The sequence below is a fragment of the Lepidochelys olivacea genome (genome assembly GCF_965140295.1).
Source record: "Lepidochelys olivacea isolate rLepOli2 genome assembly, chromosome: 4".
In the NCBI taxonomy this organism is placed as follows: Eukaryota; Metazoa; Chordata; order Testudines; family Cheloniidae; genus Lepidochelys; species Lepidochelys olivacea.
Genome location: NC_140414.1, coordinates 131,411,367 through 131,428,781, shown reverse-complemented (window position 1 = coordinate 131,428,781; position 17,415 = coordinate 131,411,367). Strand labels below are relative to the sequence as shown.

General features: G+C 44.7%; 1 protein-coding gene across 4 annotated transcripts in view; it reads left to right on the top strand.

Moving 5' to 3' along the window:
• FGFR3 (fibroblast growth factor receptor 3) overlaps positions 1-1,408 on the top strand; it is a 74,094-nt gene extending 72,686 nt beyond the window's left edge. For all 4 annotated transcript variants that reach the window (XM_084626533.1, XM_084626532.1, XM_084626531.1 and 1 more), the window contains exons 17-18: positions 557-662; positions 959-1,408. In XM_084626533.1, the coding sequence (XP_084482659.1) occupies positions 557-662; positions 959-1,123 (271 nt within the window). In that variant the 3' untranslated portion in view covers positions 1,124-1,408. The remainder of the gene's footprint in view (positions 1-556; positions 663-958) is intronic.
• Positions 1,409-17,415: the final 16,007 nt, after the last annotated feature.

The window sequence follows — 17,415 nt, the reverse complement described above, 5'->3', positions numbered from 1 at the left end:
GGGGCCTCCAGTCCTGCTGCCAAGACTATGAATGCTGGGGCTACGTAGAGCTCCGAGCCACTGGCAGCCTTAGGCCTCTGCTCCTGATGCCTGTTGCCAAGGACCGTGTGATAAGACAGCTACAGTAGTAAAGCTGCTGATAGACCCAGCTGCCTTTCTCGGTACTCCGTAGCCTGGGCTATCCCTCCTTCTCTACACCCAGTTTCCATACCTGCCCTTCTTGGGCTCCGGCACTGCAGGCTGGAGAGGTTTCCCTAGGGAATCCCCTTTCTTTACTTCTGCTGCAGGCATACCAGCTGGGTTGTGTTATGCCCTGCAGCAGTTCACTGACTGGTGGCCATGTCTGGGCTGGGCAGTGGGTGCAGGCACAGAAGGAGATGCATGTCTCACTTTGCTTAGGGCAATGCAAAGGAGTGGGGGCTGGCTCTGCCCCAGCAGTTGCTTGGGCCGAAGCCTGGCTGTGCTGGGCCATGTGTATCTGCATACATACTCTTATCTCTCCCCCCACACCCCTACCCAATCACAGGGAAGACCTCTTGCTCTTTGTTCTCCTCAGGTACATGATCATGAGGGAGTGCTGGCATGCAGTCCCATCGCAACGGCCAACCTTTAAGCAGCTAGTGGAAGACTTGGATAGGGTCCTTACTGTAACATCAACTGATGTAAGTGTTTCTCTCTGGTTAAAGATCAGTCCTGAACAGAGATGGGCCTGAACCAGAACCCTGCAGTTGATCTCCCTTGAGCTCTGGAGGTGGTTTGAAATTCAGACCTGGTCCCTATCTTTATGATGGACTAAGCCAAAATCCCAGAGCCCAAAACGCTCATGCTTCAAGGGTGTTCAAAACCTGGCTCTGGCATTTCCAGATCTAATCCTAATGCTTGTGGTAACTGCAGCATCATTAGCTATCTCTTCTCCCCAACCCTCAACCACATAACCTTGTGACTTTTCTCCTTGCAGGAGTACCTTGACCTCTCTGTGCCATTCGAGCAGTATTCCCCCGCCTGCCAGGACACACACAGCACCTGCTCTTCGGGAGACGATTCCGTGTTTGCCGACGACCTTCTGCCAGATGAGCCATGTCTTCCCAAACACCAGCAGTGCAATGGTGTCATCAGGACATGACTCGAAAAACACAGACGGAAAAAAAACTCACGAATGTAGGCTTGGGGGAGGCCGAGGACAAACCGTAGTGAAGGATCTTTGAATGAAACTGCTTGGTAATTCAAGAAGTTTTTTGTTGTTGAGCCGTAGAAGGGTTGTGGGGGTTTGGGGTTATTTTTTTTTCCCATTTTGCTGTATAAGAAGTCAAAAAGCACTGTTTGGCCTGAAGGAACTAATCTCTTGCCAAGATGATTATTTTATATATATATATATATATATATATATATATATATATATATATATAAATTTCAAAAAAAAAAAAAAGTTAAATCTAGGGGTGCTGATCTCTGGACCTCCGGTAATGTATTATCGAGTGCCAGAGTTGCCATTCTGTGCCTGCAATACAAAGAAGAGGAAAAAAAATCTTTCTTTTTCTGGGGAAAAGTGTAAAGAATCTAGAAATTCTTTGCTTATGCAATCTGTACATGAACCTTTTTGGTGAAGCTGAAAAGCCACATTGCCTGCAGGGATTAATATATTTATATAAATAGCTGTATTTTTGTTGGTTGGGTTTTTTATAGTCGCTTGATCCTTACCCAGCTACTTAGAATTCCCCCCCCCCCCAATTCCTTTTTTTTGACATAGTCAAAATCTCAAAGGAGTTAATGGTTTGGTAGCAAACAGCAGTTTGACTGTGACAGATCATAACCCACTCTTGCACTAGGGTTGCGGGTGACTGGTGTATATACAGAAGAGTCGGAACATTCCAAACGGAAGGGCAAATGCATGAAGGTCACTGTAACATGTTCATTTTTGGGTTCATAGGGAGGAAAGCATCAAAGTGGCAGGTATAAAGGTACCACATGTCTCCAGGGAATTGCTAAATAATTAAATCACAAGCAGAATTAGTCTCTGATCTTGCAACTTCTTACACATGGGCATCATAAAGCCCCCCATGAAGACAATGGGGCTCTTGATGTGAATGCAGTATTTTGCCAGTGTGCTGCATGCTGCAGGATCAGGCTCTAAGAATGTAAAATTCACGCTCTTCCGATGGAGATTTGAGTTTTTGGGTTTTGCCTTTAATGCCCAAGAGAAGCAGCTGTTTCAGTACTTCTCCCCTTTAAAGCCAGCAAGTTGTCTCCATTCCATCCGCAGTGACTTGGACAGAGAAATTACGGGTACCTGTAGGCAAGAGCCTTTAACTTATATCAAAAAGGTTTATTCCAGAGAATTGTGTACATATCTATAAATATATACTGTATGTGTGTGTGTGTGTGTATATATATATAAAAGAATGTATAATACTAATGCAAAGTAAAGCAGTACTGAGAGGGAAATCTCTCAAAATAAGAGCATTGCAATCTAGGATATACTGATCTGGGCAAAAGATTTTGTTTTTATATCTTCACAGTTTTGTTTTAAAAATTGTATCTTAACATGTATATTTGTAAATTTATTTATAGACATTAACATATCTGTTCATTGATTGAAATAGCATAGCATTACTGTAAACTTTAAAATTTACTGCGTTTAAGTTCTTTAACTTATTAAATATGGAGAAAAATATATTAATCAAGTTTTTCTTTTGTGTTTTGGGAAATATTGAGAGAATGTATAGATGTACAGTCCTTTAACAAATTACATTTAATGTTATAAATATATATTCATTTAAAAAAATTAGTTTATCCTGGATTGCAGTGAGCAAAGGTAAGTTTATTTTGCAATACATAGTCAGTGGTTAAATCCAAACAAATAACAGAGAGATGATTTTTACATATTTGAAAAACTAAGGCCAAGAATTCTTCCATCAGTTTAACCGCTGTGCATTAAGGGGTTGTGGGTGTTTATTTTTCTATTTTTGAATGAAGGTATTCTTTGTGGTTGGTCTTAAAAACAAGTATGCAGCAAAGCTAAATGTTGACTTTGAATGATGCACATTTATTTATTTTTTTTCTCTCCTTGCTGGTATCATTGCATTTTTGGATTTAAGAAATAACACACTGGCAAAACAGCAAGAGGAGCCACATTCTTTATATGGGAAGTACAATGATTGTATATCGTTTTAAGTCTCATGCATGCTAAAAATGCCAATAATGCCTAATTTGCTGAACTTAAATTTGTATGCTATTTATGTGCCAAATCACTGTTTAAAAGCACACTAAATAAACAGGGGAACTTTAGTATGGACCAGGAAGGCATGGGGAAGTATTTTTATTAGAAGATTTTAGCTCTTTTACTAACACAAAGAGTCAAATATCATAATTACATGGTGGTTTGGTTTATTTTTTTCCCCTGTGCATACAACATATCAATGATTCAAAATAACAGGCCAACAGCATCTCACATTGGTATTATTTTTTTAGCACCACAAAGCTCTTCTCATAAAAGTAGTAATTTATAGTTTGAGGTTATGTCAGTGGAAGTTCTTGAGAAAGTAGATTTCTATAGATTTGTTTTTCTTTTTTTTTTAAATTAAAAAGAAATTTTGGTATTTTCTTACAAATGTCTGCTAATTGTACATTCCAAGTACCTAAAGCATTAGGTTTCCCATTAAAAATGTACACATTTGTGCATGATTTCAGATGTTATTAGATATTATAAATATATATATAATTTATTGAGGTTTTTACAAGATGTATTTGTAGACTTGTTGACTTTAACATTTCTTATACAATGCTTATATAGTTTTATAGCCTGGACTGTTATCTTTTAAAGCTTTTTAAAAAAAAATTAAAATTCCGATTTTGTTACATTTTATACTGTTGATGTTACAATCCACAGATTTGCATAGTGTGAAATTTTTTTTTGTTGGTGAGCAACTTTATTCAGTTTATTTTAATACTGTATTTCTTTTCCTGACAGCTGCAACTGTCAAAGGTGTGAAATGAACACTAAATAAACCTATTCTGCTTTTGTTAACATGAAAAAAAAGTTTTTACCCAAAAATACAAATAAATGAGTTGTTGAATTTGTTTTTCCAGTTTTAATGGGCCTGTTCAGCAATAAATCCTGTTTTCAAGTGTGTCTTTAGTGATTGTCATGGTAGAGAGAGATTGTATGGTGCTGCCTTGTGATATTTATTTATAGGCCTAGTCTCCACCCAGATTTTGTGCAGCTCTAACTATTGTGGTTAGGGGAGTAATTTTTACCAATATCAGTTATTCCACTACAAGCCCTAGTCTACATACAGCGTACAGGTGCCCTATACTACTAAAAAGTTTATTCCCCTTCCTGTACTGGTATAAGCACCTTTACAGCAATGTAACTTCATCCACCGTGTAGGAGGGCACGTGTGAAGGCAGTTCATCTTTTGCATGGAGATAAAGCCTTACTCAGTTGGTGAAATCCTAGCTTTACTGAAGTCAACAAGAGTCTTGCCATTAATTTCAGTAGGGCCAGGATTTCCCCTAGATGAGTAATATTTACTCCCCTGGGTCAGTGAGGCTCCAGTGGTGTAAAATACTCTTCACTGTGAGTAAAAACATCAGTCTGGTCAGTGGAGACTATTTGGATTTGTCATTGTTGTCATGGGCTCAATCCTGTTTTCCTTACCCAGGCAAAAATTGCATTGATTGTAATGGCAGTTGGCTTTAATGTGGACGACAGGGTTGGTGCATTTAGTATCACGAAAAAAATCAAGTATTCTTGCAAGGTCCTGAGTGGCCTCGGCACCCATTGAGTGAGAGGTGAGGGCAATCAGACAAGGTCTTCAAAGGCATTAGATGCCTAACTGCCACTGATTTCAGTGGGAGTTAGGGTGCCTTTAAAGATCAGGGCCTCAGTACCTTGCAGGGTGGAGCCCTGCTACAGCCAGTCCTGCTGCCAGTGAAGGGCTGGGAGCTAGAGGGGGCCCAATGTTTTGCTTTGTGTTGAGGCGTGGGTTAGGTTTTTGCATTAAGTTGCCCCTAGTGGGATTTAAAACAACTGACCTATGTATCAGAAGCTTGAGCAGGCCTTTAACTGTAATATCACCGCTCTCGAGCACCTAGGTTTCAGCTGTGCAACTAGCCAGACCTACTGAGCTCCAGTCCTTCAAAGACTTGTGTGCGTATTTAACTTCAGTTACAGGCCATGTCTACATGAAGGAAAAGGTGTATTTTTCACATATGTTACATTCCCAGTGTAGACAAGGCAGCTGTAGTTTTAGCACTTTAGCTGGTCAGTGGAAATACTGCGGTGGGGAGCCCAGCCAGTGAACACAAGGCCACACTGTGTCAAGTTCATCCCATCCGTAAGTCTCTGCAGAACTGGTGATGAACATGACAGGTGTTAGCTGCAAATACAAGGGGGGAAAAGGAAATGTGATTTCTTGGTTTTTAGAATTTCCTTTGCATTTTAAGGAACACCCACTTTGGGCATTCTATGACATGTTTTGAAAGGAAACTGGATAGCAGAGTGGCTTATTTTTCATGCTTTGGGGGCAGATTTTAATTACGTGGAGTAGTGCCGTGGGCTATGTCTACGTTATAGACCTGACAGCGGCACAGCTGTACGGTCTCCTGCATAGCCACTCTGTGCTGATGGGAGAGAGCTCTCTCCGGCCAGCATAATTAAACCACCCCCAACAAGCTGCGGTAGCTGTGTCGGTGGGAGACACTACAGAGCTACCCACACCGCCACTTCTGTCAGTGAAACTTGTCAGGCAGGGGGTGTGAAAAAACACCCCTGACCGACATAAGTGGTAGTGTAAACAAAGCCTTAACTGACAGTCCCCGCTGACTCCAGTGGGATGAGTTAGGCATTACAACTAAGGGTATTAGAATTGACCCTTAATTTTTATATTCCTGCTTCCTGTCCAGTAGGAGGGTGTATTCTCGGGCATAGCCACAGTCACATATGATCAAAGCTTTTTGTTTTGAACTCAAGTCATTGGCTGAGCATATTTGTCTGTGGTGAGTGAATTAGTAAATGTCTTCAGCTGAACATGAAGACTGTCAGGGCTTCCTTTTCTCTGCTTATTGGAGCTGTAGCAAAGAGAGCTCAAACCTACAGGTGTTTCTACTTTTGCCTAAAGGGTACCAAGACTATACATGCTTGATGAATGTGTAGCCTTGTGTGTTAATTAGCCTTGAGTCTCTAACTGGGTGTCCTGAAACATTTCAGATATTGCTGTCAGGACATGTTGTGCTAATGTGCTATTCTAGGCTACACCTTTAGCCTTAGATGTTAGGATTGAAAAGAATCCTTGATATCATCTAGAAGTCCATCCCTGAATCGCTGCAGATTTCTGCAAAATCCTTGTTTCTTTCTCTGTCAAATTTTGCCTGGAATATCTGCCAGCATGGAGATGGCATGAGCTCCCTGGCATGTTATGTCTTTGCCCTGGTGATTGCTGCTGCTTTGAATCCTACCCAGGTTACTAGTGCCTAGAAGCTATTATCATGTGCTGACTGCCTGGTGGCCAGTTTTGAAATGGTGGGGGGGTTCTGAATCCATCTCCCGGAGGCAGTCTATATCACAAAGAACTGTGATCACAGCCATTGCTGCCTTCGCTTTCCTCTCCTCCCTCTGACTGGAGGGGTGTTCACAGGCCACTTCCCCTTGAATGGTCCCTTGAAATATGTGTTAACTACTTACACACTAAAGAATCTGTTCAAATCTTGTATTTAGCAGTGATACTCTGAGTTAGGGCAGGGTTAGAGTGCTACCGTGGCATAAAAAACCCACCTCCGTGAGGGGAATAGCTACCAGCACAGCTCCCAACACTGGTGCGCTGTCTACGCTGCCACTTTGCAGCTCTCAGGGGGGTGTTTTTCCACACTCCTGAGAGAGAAAGTTGCAGGGCTGTAAAGTGCCCATGTAGACAAGCCCTTAGTTTCTCAGACCAGAAGAAGAGCTTGGTGTAAGCTCTGAAGTTTGTCACTCTCACCAACAGAAATTGGCCCAATAAAAGATATTACCTCACCCGCTTTGTCTCTCTGATAACCTAGGAGCAACATGGCTACACCAGTGCTACATGATGGTGACTGGCACTCAAGGGTGAGCAGCCATTGCAGCGAGGCTGAGATGAAACCGAGGTGGTTCCGGATCTTCTTTTTATGTTGGTTTTACACCTATACATCTACTGTGTTGTAGCCAAGACTTGCACCTGTTGCATAAAGTGTAAAATAGTCTGTCCAAGATGCTCCCCTCAGGTGAGGGTTAACCCACCTTCCTTCGCTATGCAAGACTCAATGTTGCCACCTGTGCTTGAGAGATGACTGCAAGACACAGGCTGTCAACCTCACACCAGCAGATTTCTCCCCTCCGCTCACCAAAATGAAGCAAGAAGGAATGGTTGTAAGTGTATATAACCCAACTACCTACAAAAGCTGGTCTGGAAGTGAGCATTCCTTGGGTAACTACTGTCTGTAAAATAAATACCCCTTCTGCAAGAGGATTGGCAGTAAGCTTACCTTTCCTGACACACAAATTCCTGTAGGCACTGACAGAAAGCATGGGAAAAACTCATGGAGAGTCAGCCCTCTGCCCAGACCACCAACCTGAGAATGGAAATGGTGTGATATGTACTTGCCATCTTGGGTCTCATGATGTCATTCTTCCTTTACTTACCTTTCATTAGCAGCAGTATTAACTTTGTGGGGTTGGGTTTTGTTGGGCAGCTTTGGGCTGAGGCGGAGCGGAGGTGAGCTGGGGTGGGGGGGCGTGAGGACGGCTGCCCGTGCCACAGCAGCTAACCTGGGGGCCACGCAGGGGAACCGCTCCCCGCCCCAGCTCACCTCCGCCACCCTTGGCCTGAGCATGAAGTCGCCGCCTGCTTCTCAACCCTCCCCGGCTTCCCGTGCAAACAGCTGATTCACGGAAAGCCGGGGTGGGGGGCACAGAGAAGCAGAGCAGGTTAGTGCATTCAGGGGAGGAGGCTGAGGTGAGGTGGGCTGGGTGGGGAGCTGCCGGTGGGTGCTCTGCACCCACCAAATTTTCCCCGTGGGTGCTCCAGGGCTGGAGCACCCATGGAGTTGGCGCCTAAGGCACCACTTTTGATGTGATCAGTGGGGGGAGCGGCTGCAACCCCCCCCTCCCATCTACGTTACCCTGCCCCTAGGAGCCAGAGGGACCTGCCCCAGGTAAACACAACCAGGACTCCCCACCTCGCCCCTCCCCCCCAGCAGGTCCCTCTGGCTCTTAGAGGTGGGGTGGGCACCCACTACAGTGGCCCACGAGACCCTCCTGTCCGGTTCTGGGGGCAGTCAGGGGAGGGGGGGGGATGAGGCAGGGGTCCCGGGGGGGGGCATCAAGGAACGCACGGGGTTGGAGGGGGCAGGTGTCCCAGGGGGCAGGGGTGGGCAATGACCCCCTCGTGGGGTGAGGAGGGAACCAGTTAAGATTTTGGCAGCTCATCACTGGGCACATCACCTTCAATGGTCCCGTAGAATACTTATACTAAACCACATGTGGGCATGGTGGTGTAGGCTGGCCTTGCTCCATACATGACTCCTGTAAGTGGAAGAGGGAGGCATGGCCCCAGCATCATGAGCACAGGAGAAGGAGACAAGACCTTTTGACTCAGCCCTGGTGCCACGTGAGAAGATGCTAGCGCTGCACCATGACCAAAGGGAAAACGGGAAGCGCCGTGCCCAGTTTTAATCAGTGGGAAGGCAGAAAGCTGCAGTAGCCAGCTGTAAAAAACCCTATTTTAGGGCTCTAGCAGTGCCAGCTCCCAAAAGACATGCTGGGAATCAAGTTCCCCTAAAAAGGCCAAGTAGTACTGGGGAGACTTTGTTGGCAGCAGGGCGTCACCAAGAAAGATTCTCCTCAGAGGGCATTCTCTGCTGTGTCTTATCACCACTGTAGTGCATTCGCCCACTGATACTTGCTGTGACCATGCCTTTAACTCAGTTTCCCTGACTATAAAAAGGGGTCGATAATCATCATAGGTTCGGAAATTCCATGGCATACGATGTATGCGGCATGTCAGCTAGAGTGTCACTCTCTGCACCCATGAACGTACAATCGAAGGGTATGTCTACCCTTACTGGGGCTCAGCGTTGTGGCGACTGATACATTGGGGGTCGTTTTAGCGGGTCTAGTGAAGCTCACAGATCGCTCTCCCATCGACTCTGGTACTTCACTGGAGTGAGAAGCGTAAGGGAAGTCGACGGGAAAGTACCAGCACCTAAGCTACGTCGACTCCAGCTACGTTATTCACTTAGGTCGACTTAGCTCCCGTAGTGTAGACCAGGTCTAAGACAGAACAGATAACACAACTGGCATCAGAACACCCCATAGCAATTTGGACCGTGAGGCAGTGAAAAGAAACTGGAGACGAGGTTGGTCTGCCCCGCTCTTTATCTCCTTGGGCAAAACCATGATGCAATACAGGGGCACATGCACGGACCACTGAATGATACTACTTCCATAAAGCTCTGGCTCTGGGCTCAAGGCACATAGTCATAACCCTTGGTGGCATACAATAGGGACCATCACTTGCAGAAGAACCAGGCAAGATATAGTCCAGGGGGTGGTTTGTACTACACCCCTTTAGGACACAATGAGCTCAGTAACTCCAGGCAGCCTTTCCAAAAGAAGGCCTGGCATACAGATTCTGCAATACCTTTGCCAACCTAAGACAGGCAAAAATTAAGACAGTTCAGCTTGGGCAGTTCCAGGCCAGGGCTCCCCTGAGCCATGCTGTCATCAAAGACATCACAGCTGTCCCTGTCTCCCGTCCCTTTTTCCTTAGTTCCAGGAGAGAGCTGCTGAGTTTGTTCCACCAGCCAGCTATTAATACCTCCCTCCCCCTTCCCAATCAACCACTGCTGAGAAAACATTCGATTCCCATGGTACATGTCAGTTGTTTGGTCTTTGTGGCTCAAATTGGCTTGGTGGATCCTCCATTGATACACCGGGGTTTCAGCCAATCCTTTTTCCAGCCCGTTCATTCCACCAACTACTTGACAATACCACATGCCTCCTGCTGAACCTCAAGAGCAGCTTTTTAATCTTTTTGCACACATTGGGTAGCGATGCAAAGTACAGAGAGAAACAGAGGCACACATAGAAATCAGAAAAATACTACAGGTATTAATAGGCAGCAGGTTTAAAACAGAACAAAAGGCAGTATTTCTTCACACAATGCACAGTCAACCTGTGGAACTCTTTGCCAGAGGATGTTATGAAGGCCAAATCTATAACAGGGCTCAAAAAAGAACTAGCTAAATTCATGGACGTTAGGTCCATCAATGACTATTAGTCAGGATGGGCAGGGATGGTGTCCCTAGCCTCTGTTTGCCAGAAGCTGGGACTGGGTGACGGGATGGATCACTTGATGATTACTTGTTCTGTTCATTCCCTCTGAAGCACCTGGCATTGGCCACTGTCGGATGACAGGATACTGGGCTAGATGGACCTTTGGTTTGACCCAGTATGACCATTCTTATGTAAGTTGTTGACACCCAAAAGGAGTCTCGACCCAAGAACTGTGAATCCAACCCATGAGCCCTCTGGCTTGTGAAAGAGAGTCATGACTGAAAATAGCCAACACCTTATTCAGGAAAAGCCTCTTCCCTTCCTTCTTCATAGCCTCATAGACCTTGAGGGGGCCATCATAATCATCTAGTCCAGTGGTTCTCAACCAGGGGTACATGTATCCCTGGGAGACTCAGAGGTCTTCCAGGGGGTATATCAACAGGCTGCATACCGAAGTCAGCACAAACTAAAATTGCAAACAGACAATGACTTGTTTATACAATATACTGAAATTTAAGTATATTTATATTCCAGTTGATTTATTTTATAATTATATGGTAAAAATGAGTAAGCAAGTTTTTTTTAGTAATAGCGTGCTGCGACACTTTTTTATGTCTCATTTTGTAAGCACATAGTTTTTAAAATGAGGTAAAACTTGGGGTACACGAGACAAATCAGACTCCTGAAAGGGGTACAGTAGTTTGGAAAGGTTGAGAGCCACTGATCTAGTCTGACCTGCACATTGCAGGCTACAGAACATCACCAATGCACGCCTGTAATAGACCCCTAACCTCTGGCTGAGTTACTGAAGTCCTGAAATCATGCTTCAAAGACTTCAAGTTACAGACAGTCCAAAACCTGCAAGTGACCCATGCCCCATGCTGTAGAGAAAGGTGAAAAACTCCCAGAGTCTCTGCCAATCTGATCCAGGGGAAAATTCCTTCCCAATCCCAAATATGGTGATCAGTTATGCAGTCTCATCAGACCATCAGCCCCTCTATAAACAGATATAAGCAGGGTCTGAATGAACTCTCCCCTGACAGCTAGCTGGGAAGTGGGAGAGACTTCAGGAGCAAACTGTATTTACATGAAAACACCTACTCTGCATAGATATCCAGCAGACAGGAGCTGTGTAGCTTCAAGTGATCAACTTTGCCTGGTGTTGGGTTACAAATCATTTTAGTACTGAATGCAGGGGTAGTGAAATGTTGTTGTCGATGTTGTTATCTTTATTGCATGACTAAAGGGGAGCAGAACTGTGCTGAGCTTGTCTGGATTGCTCAGTTGAAAGGGACTCGCTAAGCTTGGGGCTCAAATGCCAGACTCCTTTGAGAGTGAGAGGGGTAGGGACAAGTATCCCAGCCAGGAGGAGTGGGTGCTCCCTAAGAGTCCCTGGTCTGGTTTAACCTGTTCCTCCCCCCTCTTCAAAGATAGAGCTAAATAGGTTCCATGAGAAGCCTTGTTACTTTAAGTTCTCTAAAGAGCTGACAATCACTTGCATTGGGACAGTGTCGCTCCCCAGCCTCAGAGCTGGAAATCATTAAGAGCTGGGTGCAACCTCAAGAGACTGACCTGCAGAGGTCAAAGCAGAGAGGCAGGTGGCAGAAGGTGACAGGTAGTGGAACAAGTGGCCGGCAGGGTGGCCAGCGGAGAGGAACCACAGCTGGTGGGGCGGCCAGGCGGCAAGGAGCTGCAGCTGGCAGGGCGGCCGGCCAGAGCAAGTGTTCAGATGGCAGAGCAAGCAAAGTGCCTTCTTCCTGAGGTGGGAGGTGAACTCACACAGATGGACCTCAGAACCCTGGGTCCTCACGGACCCAGGACATCCACTGTGAGTGGGGTGCGGTGGAGGGAGCAGAGAGGGGCATAGTAAAGGAACTGTTAGTTGTAGAACTCAAGAACATGAGGCAGAAGATACGACCCCACGCATGCTGGGGGGGGCCTCCTGCTCACAGTTTTATGATCAGGAATCCTGCTTGCGGCATTTTCCCTAGTTAATGTCAGCTGACTTTCCTCCTTTCATGAAAAGTTTCTTTTCTACACTCAGACGCTGTGCTTGCGAATGGAGAAGCATTGCCTCTCAGAGGCACCCAGGGGTGGTGTGTAATGTTCCCAGGCTACTGGGCGGAGCGCTGGGCCGGTTCTGTGTCGTATTGTTGAAAAGGAACCCATAGATATTGAACTCGGCCCTGGTTGCTGCCGGCACCACCTGGCAGAAGGGTTACACACACAACAAGTTGATCAACACTGAAGAAACACACCCTGGATACACTGGTTCTAGCCAACTATTGCTCAGTGTCAAACCTCCCCTTACTGAGCAAGTTCATAGAGATGTTAACCAAAGGCCAACTAGATGCTCATCTGGATGACGTCAATATCCTAGAGTTAGGCCCATGCGTGGGACAGAGAAACTTTAGTGGCACTGATGGATGATCTCCTGCTGACAGTGGATAGAGAGCAGACATCCATTCTTACCCCCCTTTAGAGCTACAGCGTGAGACACTGACAACCATAATATCCGCCTTTTCCACCTGAGAAAGGGAGTTTGGGATCCAGGGTAATGCACTAGAATAGTTTAAGTCTTTCCTGGTTGCACCCACTGGAGCAGTGATGGTAAACTGCACCTCCACCGCCAGACCCCTCACTTGTTGAGTCCGGCAAGGATCAAGTATCTCACCAGTCCTATTCAATATCTATTTGCAATGACTTATTGAACTGGTCAGATAACAAGAACTCAAGTGCCAGTAATATGCAGGTGACACACAGCTCTGCTTATCCTTCACCATATAGAAACACACCATTAACACCAAAATGTGCTTGGACAAGATCAGCTCATGGATGAAGAACATCTGGCTGAAGCTGAATCCAAGCAAGACAGAGGTTATGCTGGTGAGCAGAGGAAAACATTTTGAAGAATTTGCAACCACTGTGCCGTCTTCTTTGGTTCAAGGCACACCCACAAGTGGTCAGTTCAGTCCATAGCTCAGGGCTTCCTTGCTGACACTGAGCTCAGATGTAGCAGCATCTGCAAGTAACACTTTCTAGAATCCCCATTGGCTAGGAGACTCCATCTCATTCTGGCAAATGGTGACCTAGCCTCAGTTATATGTGCCTTCATCACCTCTCAGCTGGACTACAACAATGTGATACACGTGGGCAAGAAGATTCAAGGCTTAAGAAATTCCAACTAGTACAGAACACTGCAGCACATCTCAGCAACACAAGCACATCCACCCTGTCTTCTGCGCCCTACACTGGCTTTCCACTGAATATCGAACAAATTCAAGGTCTCTGTCGTTAACTTCAAGGTGCTCCGTGGCCTGGGCGCAGGGTATCTAAAAGATGGACTAAAGCTCTGAGATGAAGACTGTGGTGGAAAACTTTGCTCCTCTGGCACAAGGGAACTTTCTACAATAAGGGTAGAGCTCGTCTGTGCAGGAGACGGAACTTTCTCAGGGGCTGGCCTGACACTACAGAATGACGTCTCACAGGACCTGAGGACCATCACAAACCTCACCACCTTCGGCTCCAAATGCAAGGCACATTCCTTTGATTCTACCTTCTCTAGCTTATTCATGTTGTTTTACATTTATATAGATTTTAAAACACCTCCCCAAACAAAACGCCCTACTCCACACGCTCCTCCTCCTGGGGAGCGGATGAGAGAACAAACACCCCAACAGATTGGGTTTTGGCCTAGGTACCGAAGGCTCCATCTCTTTCCACACTACTTCAAGAAGATGGTAGGGTACAGCTGATGAGCCCAAGGATCAGTGCGGGAGAAGGCATTCTTGGGGAAGGATGCTCTGCTGTGGAACTCCCTACAACAAGTGATCAGGGTAGCTCCCTTGACTAGATAGATTTAGAGCACAGCACAGGATACATCCTCACCTCCACAGAAGTAGTGACACCGCTGAGCAAGCTTTCTTCTCCCCCAAAAATCTCCCAGAAAAAAAAAAAGGCAGCCCATGGAATACAACCCAAAAGAACACAGAACAGAGAAGATTCTTACCCGGACAACGCTGACGTTTAAAGCTCCTGTATTTGGCAACCAAGCAATACAATGACTGGTAGATAACTACGACTATGTGGATAAATACAAGAAGAACAACAAGATAAATACTAAAGATCAAGATTCAGACTGAGATCCTTGGCTGTGACCAAGAAGCATATACTGCAACTCAGAAGAGAGATGCAAATAAACTACCTTTGTACTCCCCTGATCCCTGGATGGCTGTGCATCAGGCCATCTTGTGCCAGCAGAGCTTGCCAGTGGGGCTGACCAGGATCCGAGCTTAAGGATTTTCTGTGGCCCCTATACATGCTAGGATTCTAGGATAAGACTACTTCTTCAATTTGTGTCCGTCACCAGGATGAAAAACACGTGCACTCCACCCACTGCAGCACATGGATACCTGGTCTCTTGCTTGTTTACTCTCTCTATGCTATAATATGCAAGTCTACTTGAAATCAACTATTATAGTTAAAGCCAAAACAAATGGGCACACGTTTTTGTGCTCTTATGTAGTCAGGAGAAATACAAGGACAGTGGGTGCATTTTAAAGGTTTCTACCAGTTCTACTGGCATTCACCAGCATGTATAGGAACTCTCAAACTAGGAGAAGCTTCAGACGAATAAAAACATTTTAGGTATGAATTCTGTACCTCTGTTTATGCCCACCAATTAGCACGTGATGAGGTGTAGCTGGTAAGTCTGAAATATTTTTGGAGGGTCTAGAAGTCAGGACATTTGCACCATATTTTTTACGTGGTGCTGTGTTTTGGTTTTTGCTAAGATTGGAGTTTGTTCTAATTTATTGAAGAATAAAATATCAGTGGGGTGTAAAGAATACTGCAACCTTCAGATACTGAAGTGAATTTTCAAGCAATGCCACACTATCAGATTTCTCTTTGTCTGAGTAAAATTTTATTACATTTTCCGTAATGAAGCTTGCAAAAACAATACTGTTACTGGATATGCAATAAGCAGAAAGGTAAGTACAGTATACGTTACAACATTAGTGCTATGTTGACATGGAAAGACTTGTCTGATAAATGAGTTTTAGATACAAGACTGGTGGGAAAGTCAAAAGGAAGAAAGAAGCAAAAGTAAAGAAAGGAAGAGGAAAAATATAAAGGAGATAAATCCTTATTACTAAAAACTAGCTTGGCAATCATAGAATCATGGAAATGTAGGACTGGAAGGGACCTTGAGAAATCATCAAGTCCAGCTTTCTGCACTGAGTAAACACCTTACAGGTGTTTGTCTAACCTGTTCTTAAAAACCTCTAATGATGGGTGTTTCATAACTTTCCTTGGAAGCCTGCTTAACAGTTTAACTGTCCTTATAGTAAGAAAGTTTTTCCTAATATCTAACATAAGTCTCCCTTGCTGCAGATTAAGTCCATTACTTCTTGTCCTACCTTCAGTGGACATGGAGAACAATAGACAACCCCTCTCTTTATAACAGCTCTTAACATATCTGAAGACTTATCAGATCCCTCCTCTGTCTTCTTTTCTCAAGACTAAATATGCTGAGTGTTTTAACATTTCCTCATAGGTCAGGTTTTCCAAAGCTTTTATCATGTTTACTGCTCTCCTCTGGACTCTCTCCAATTTGTCCATCTTTTCCTAAAGTGTGGCAACCAGAATTGGACACAGTAGTCCAGCTGAGGCCTCACCAGTGCCCAGTAGAGAAGGACAATTACTGCCCATGTCTTACAGATAGCACTCCTGTTAATACAACCCAAAATATTAGTCTTTTGCAACTGCATAAAATTGTTGATTCATATTTAATTTTTGATCCATTACGACCCCCAGATTTTTTTCAGCAGTGCTACTGCAAATTTTATAAGCACACTCTCCACTCCATTATCCAAGTCATAAAGAAAAATATTGACTAGTACCTTGACTAGACCCAGGACTGACCCATGTCGGGCCACTAGATATGCCCTCCCAGTTTGACAGCAGCCCATTGATAACTACTCTTTGCGTAGGTCTTTCAACCAATTGTGTACCCACCAGATAGTAATTTCATCTAGACCACATTTCCCTAGTTTGCTTATTACAGTGTCATGGGTGACTGTCAAAAGCCCTACTAAAAATCTAGATATAGCATATCTACAGCTTCAAACCTATCGGCTTGGGAAGTAACCCTATCAAAGAAAGAAATCAGATTGGTTTGGCATGATTTGTTCTTGACAAATCTATGCTGGCTATTCCTTATTATCCTATTATCTGCTTACAAACTGATTGTTTAATAATTTGTTCCAAGTATCTTTCCTGTACCAAAGGGCCAACAGATCTATAATTCCCTGGGTCTTCTTTGTTCCTCTTTTTAAAGATAGGCAATGTTTGCCCTTCTCCAGTCCTCTGCGACCTCACCTGATCTCCAAGTAAAAAACTGATCAGTTATACTGGGTCCAAGCCTGCCATTTTCAAGCAAAAATATCCAGTGAAGTTAAGGAATGTTTGTCAATGCAGACGGGACAACAGAATAGTGACCACTGGGCATGTGTCCTTGTGTGCATAATACACAAAAACACATATTGTTTATGCAACATTAAGGTTGAGAAATCTAGCATCAAGAAATGCACAACTGAGGTTGAATGATCAGCTTTAGCTCTGTCTCCTGTGCTTGTGCCTTAAAGTATGATCTCTCTGTACATCTTTAGGAATTAATGCAATAGGCACTATGCCAAAGCCAGAAAAACTATAACAAACCTCTTAAGTATCACCTATAAAAACAAGGACATCAGTTACTCTGAATATTAGCATTCTCACGCTGCCCACAGAGTAACACATCAGCCGTGACTCCTGGATACAGGTGGGCTGTGCTTGGCCAAGGAACTAAGGGGCACACAGGACACGGCACTTTGTGGGAAATTGCACCTTTGTGCAAGACCGTACATCAGACAGGATTTATTTCAGGCAGGGACATCAAAATGGAAGTTGAAACTCAGCCTTAACGGTAGCTGTGCCCACTATGCTGGGGAGAAGAGCACCTGCCTGTCTATATGCAGAAACACACACAAGTATATTTCATCAGATGGCTCTTCAGTGGCCTATGGGCAGTGAATCTAGTGGCTTCAGTCCAGGTCCTAATGCCCAAACAAGGGTGCACCAGA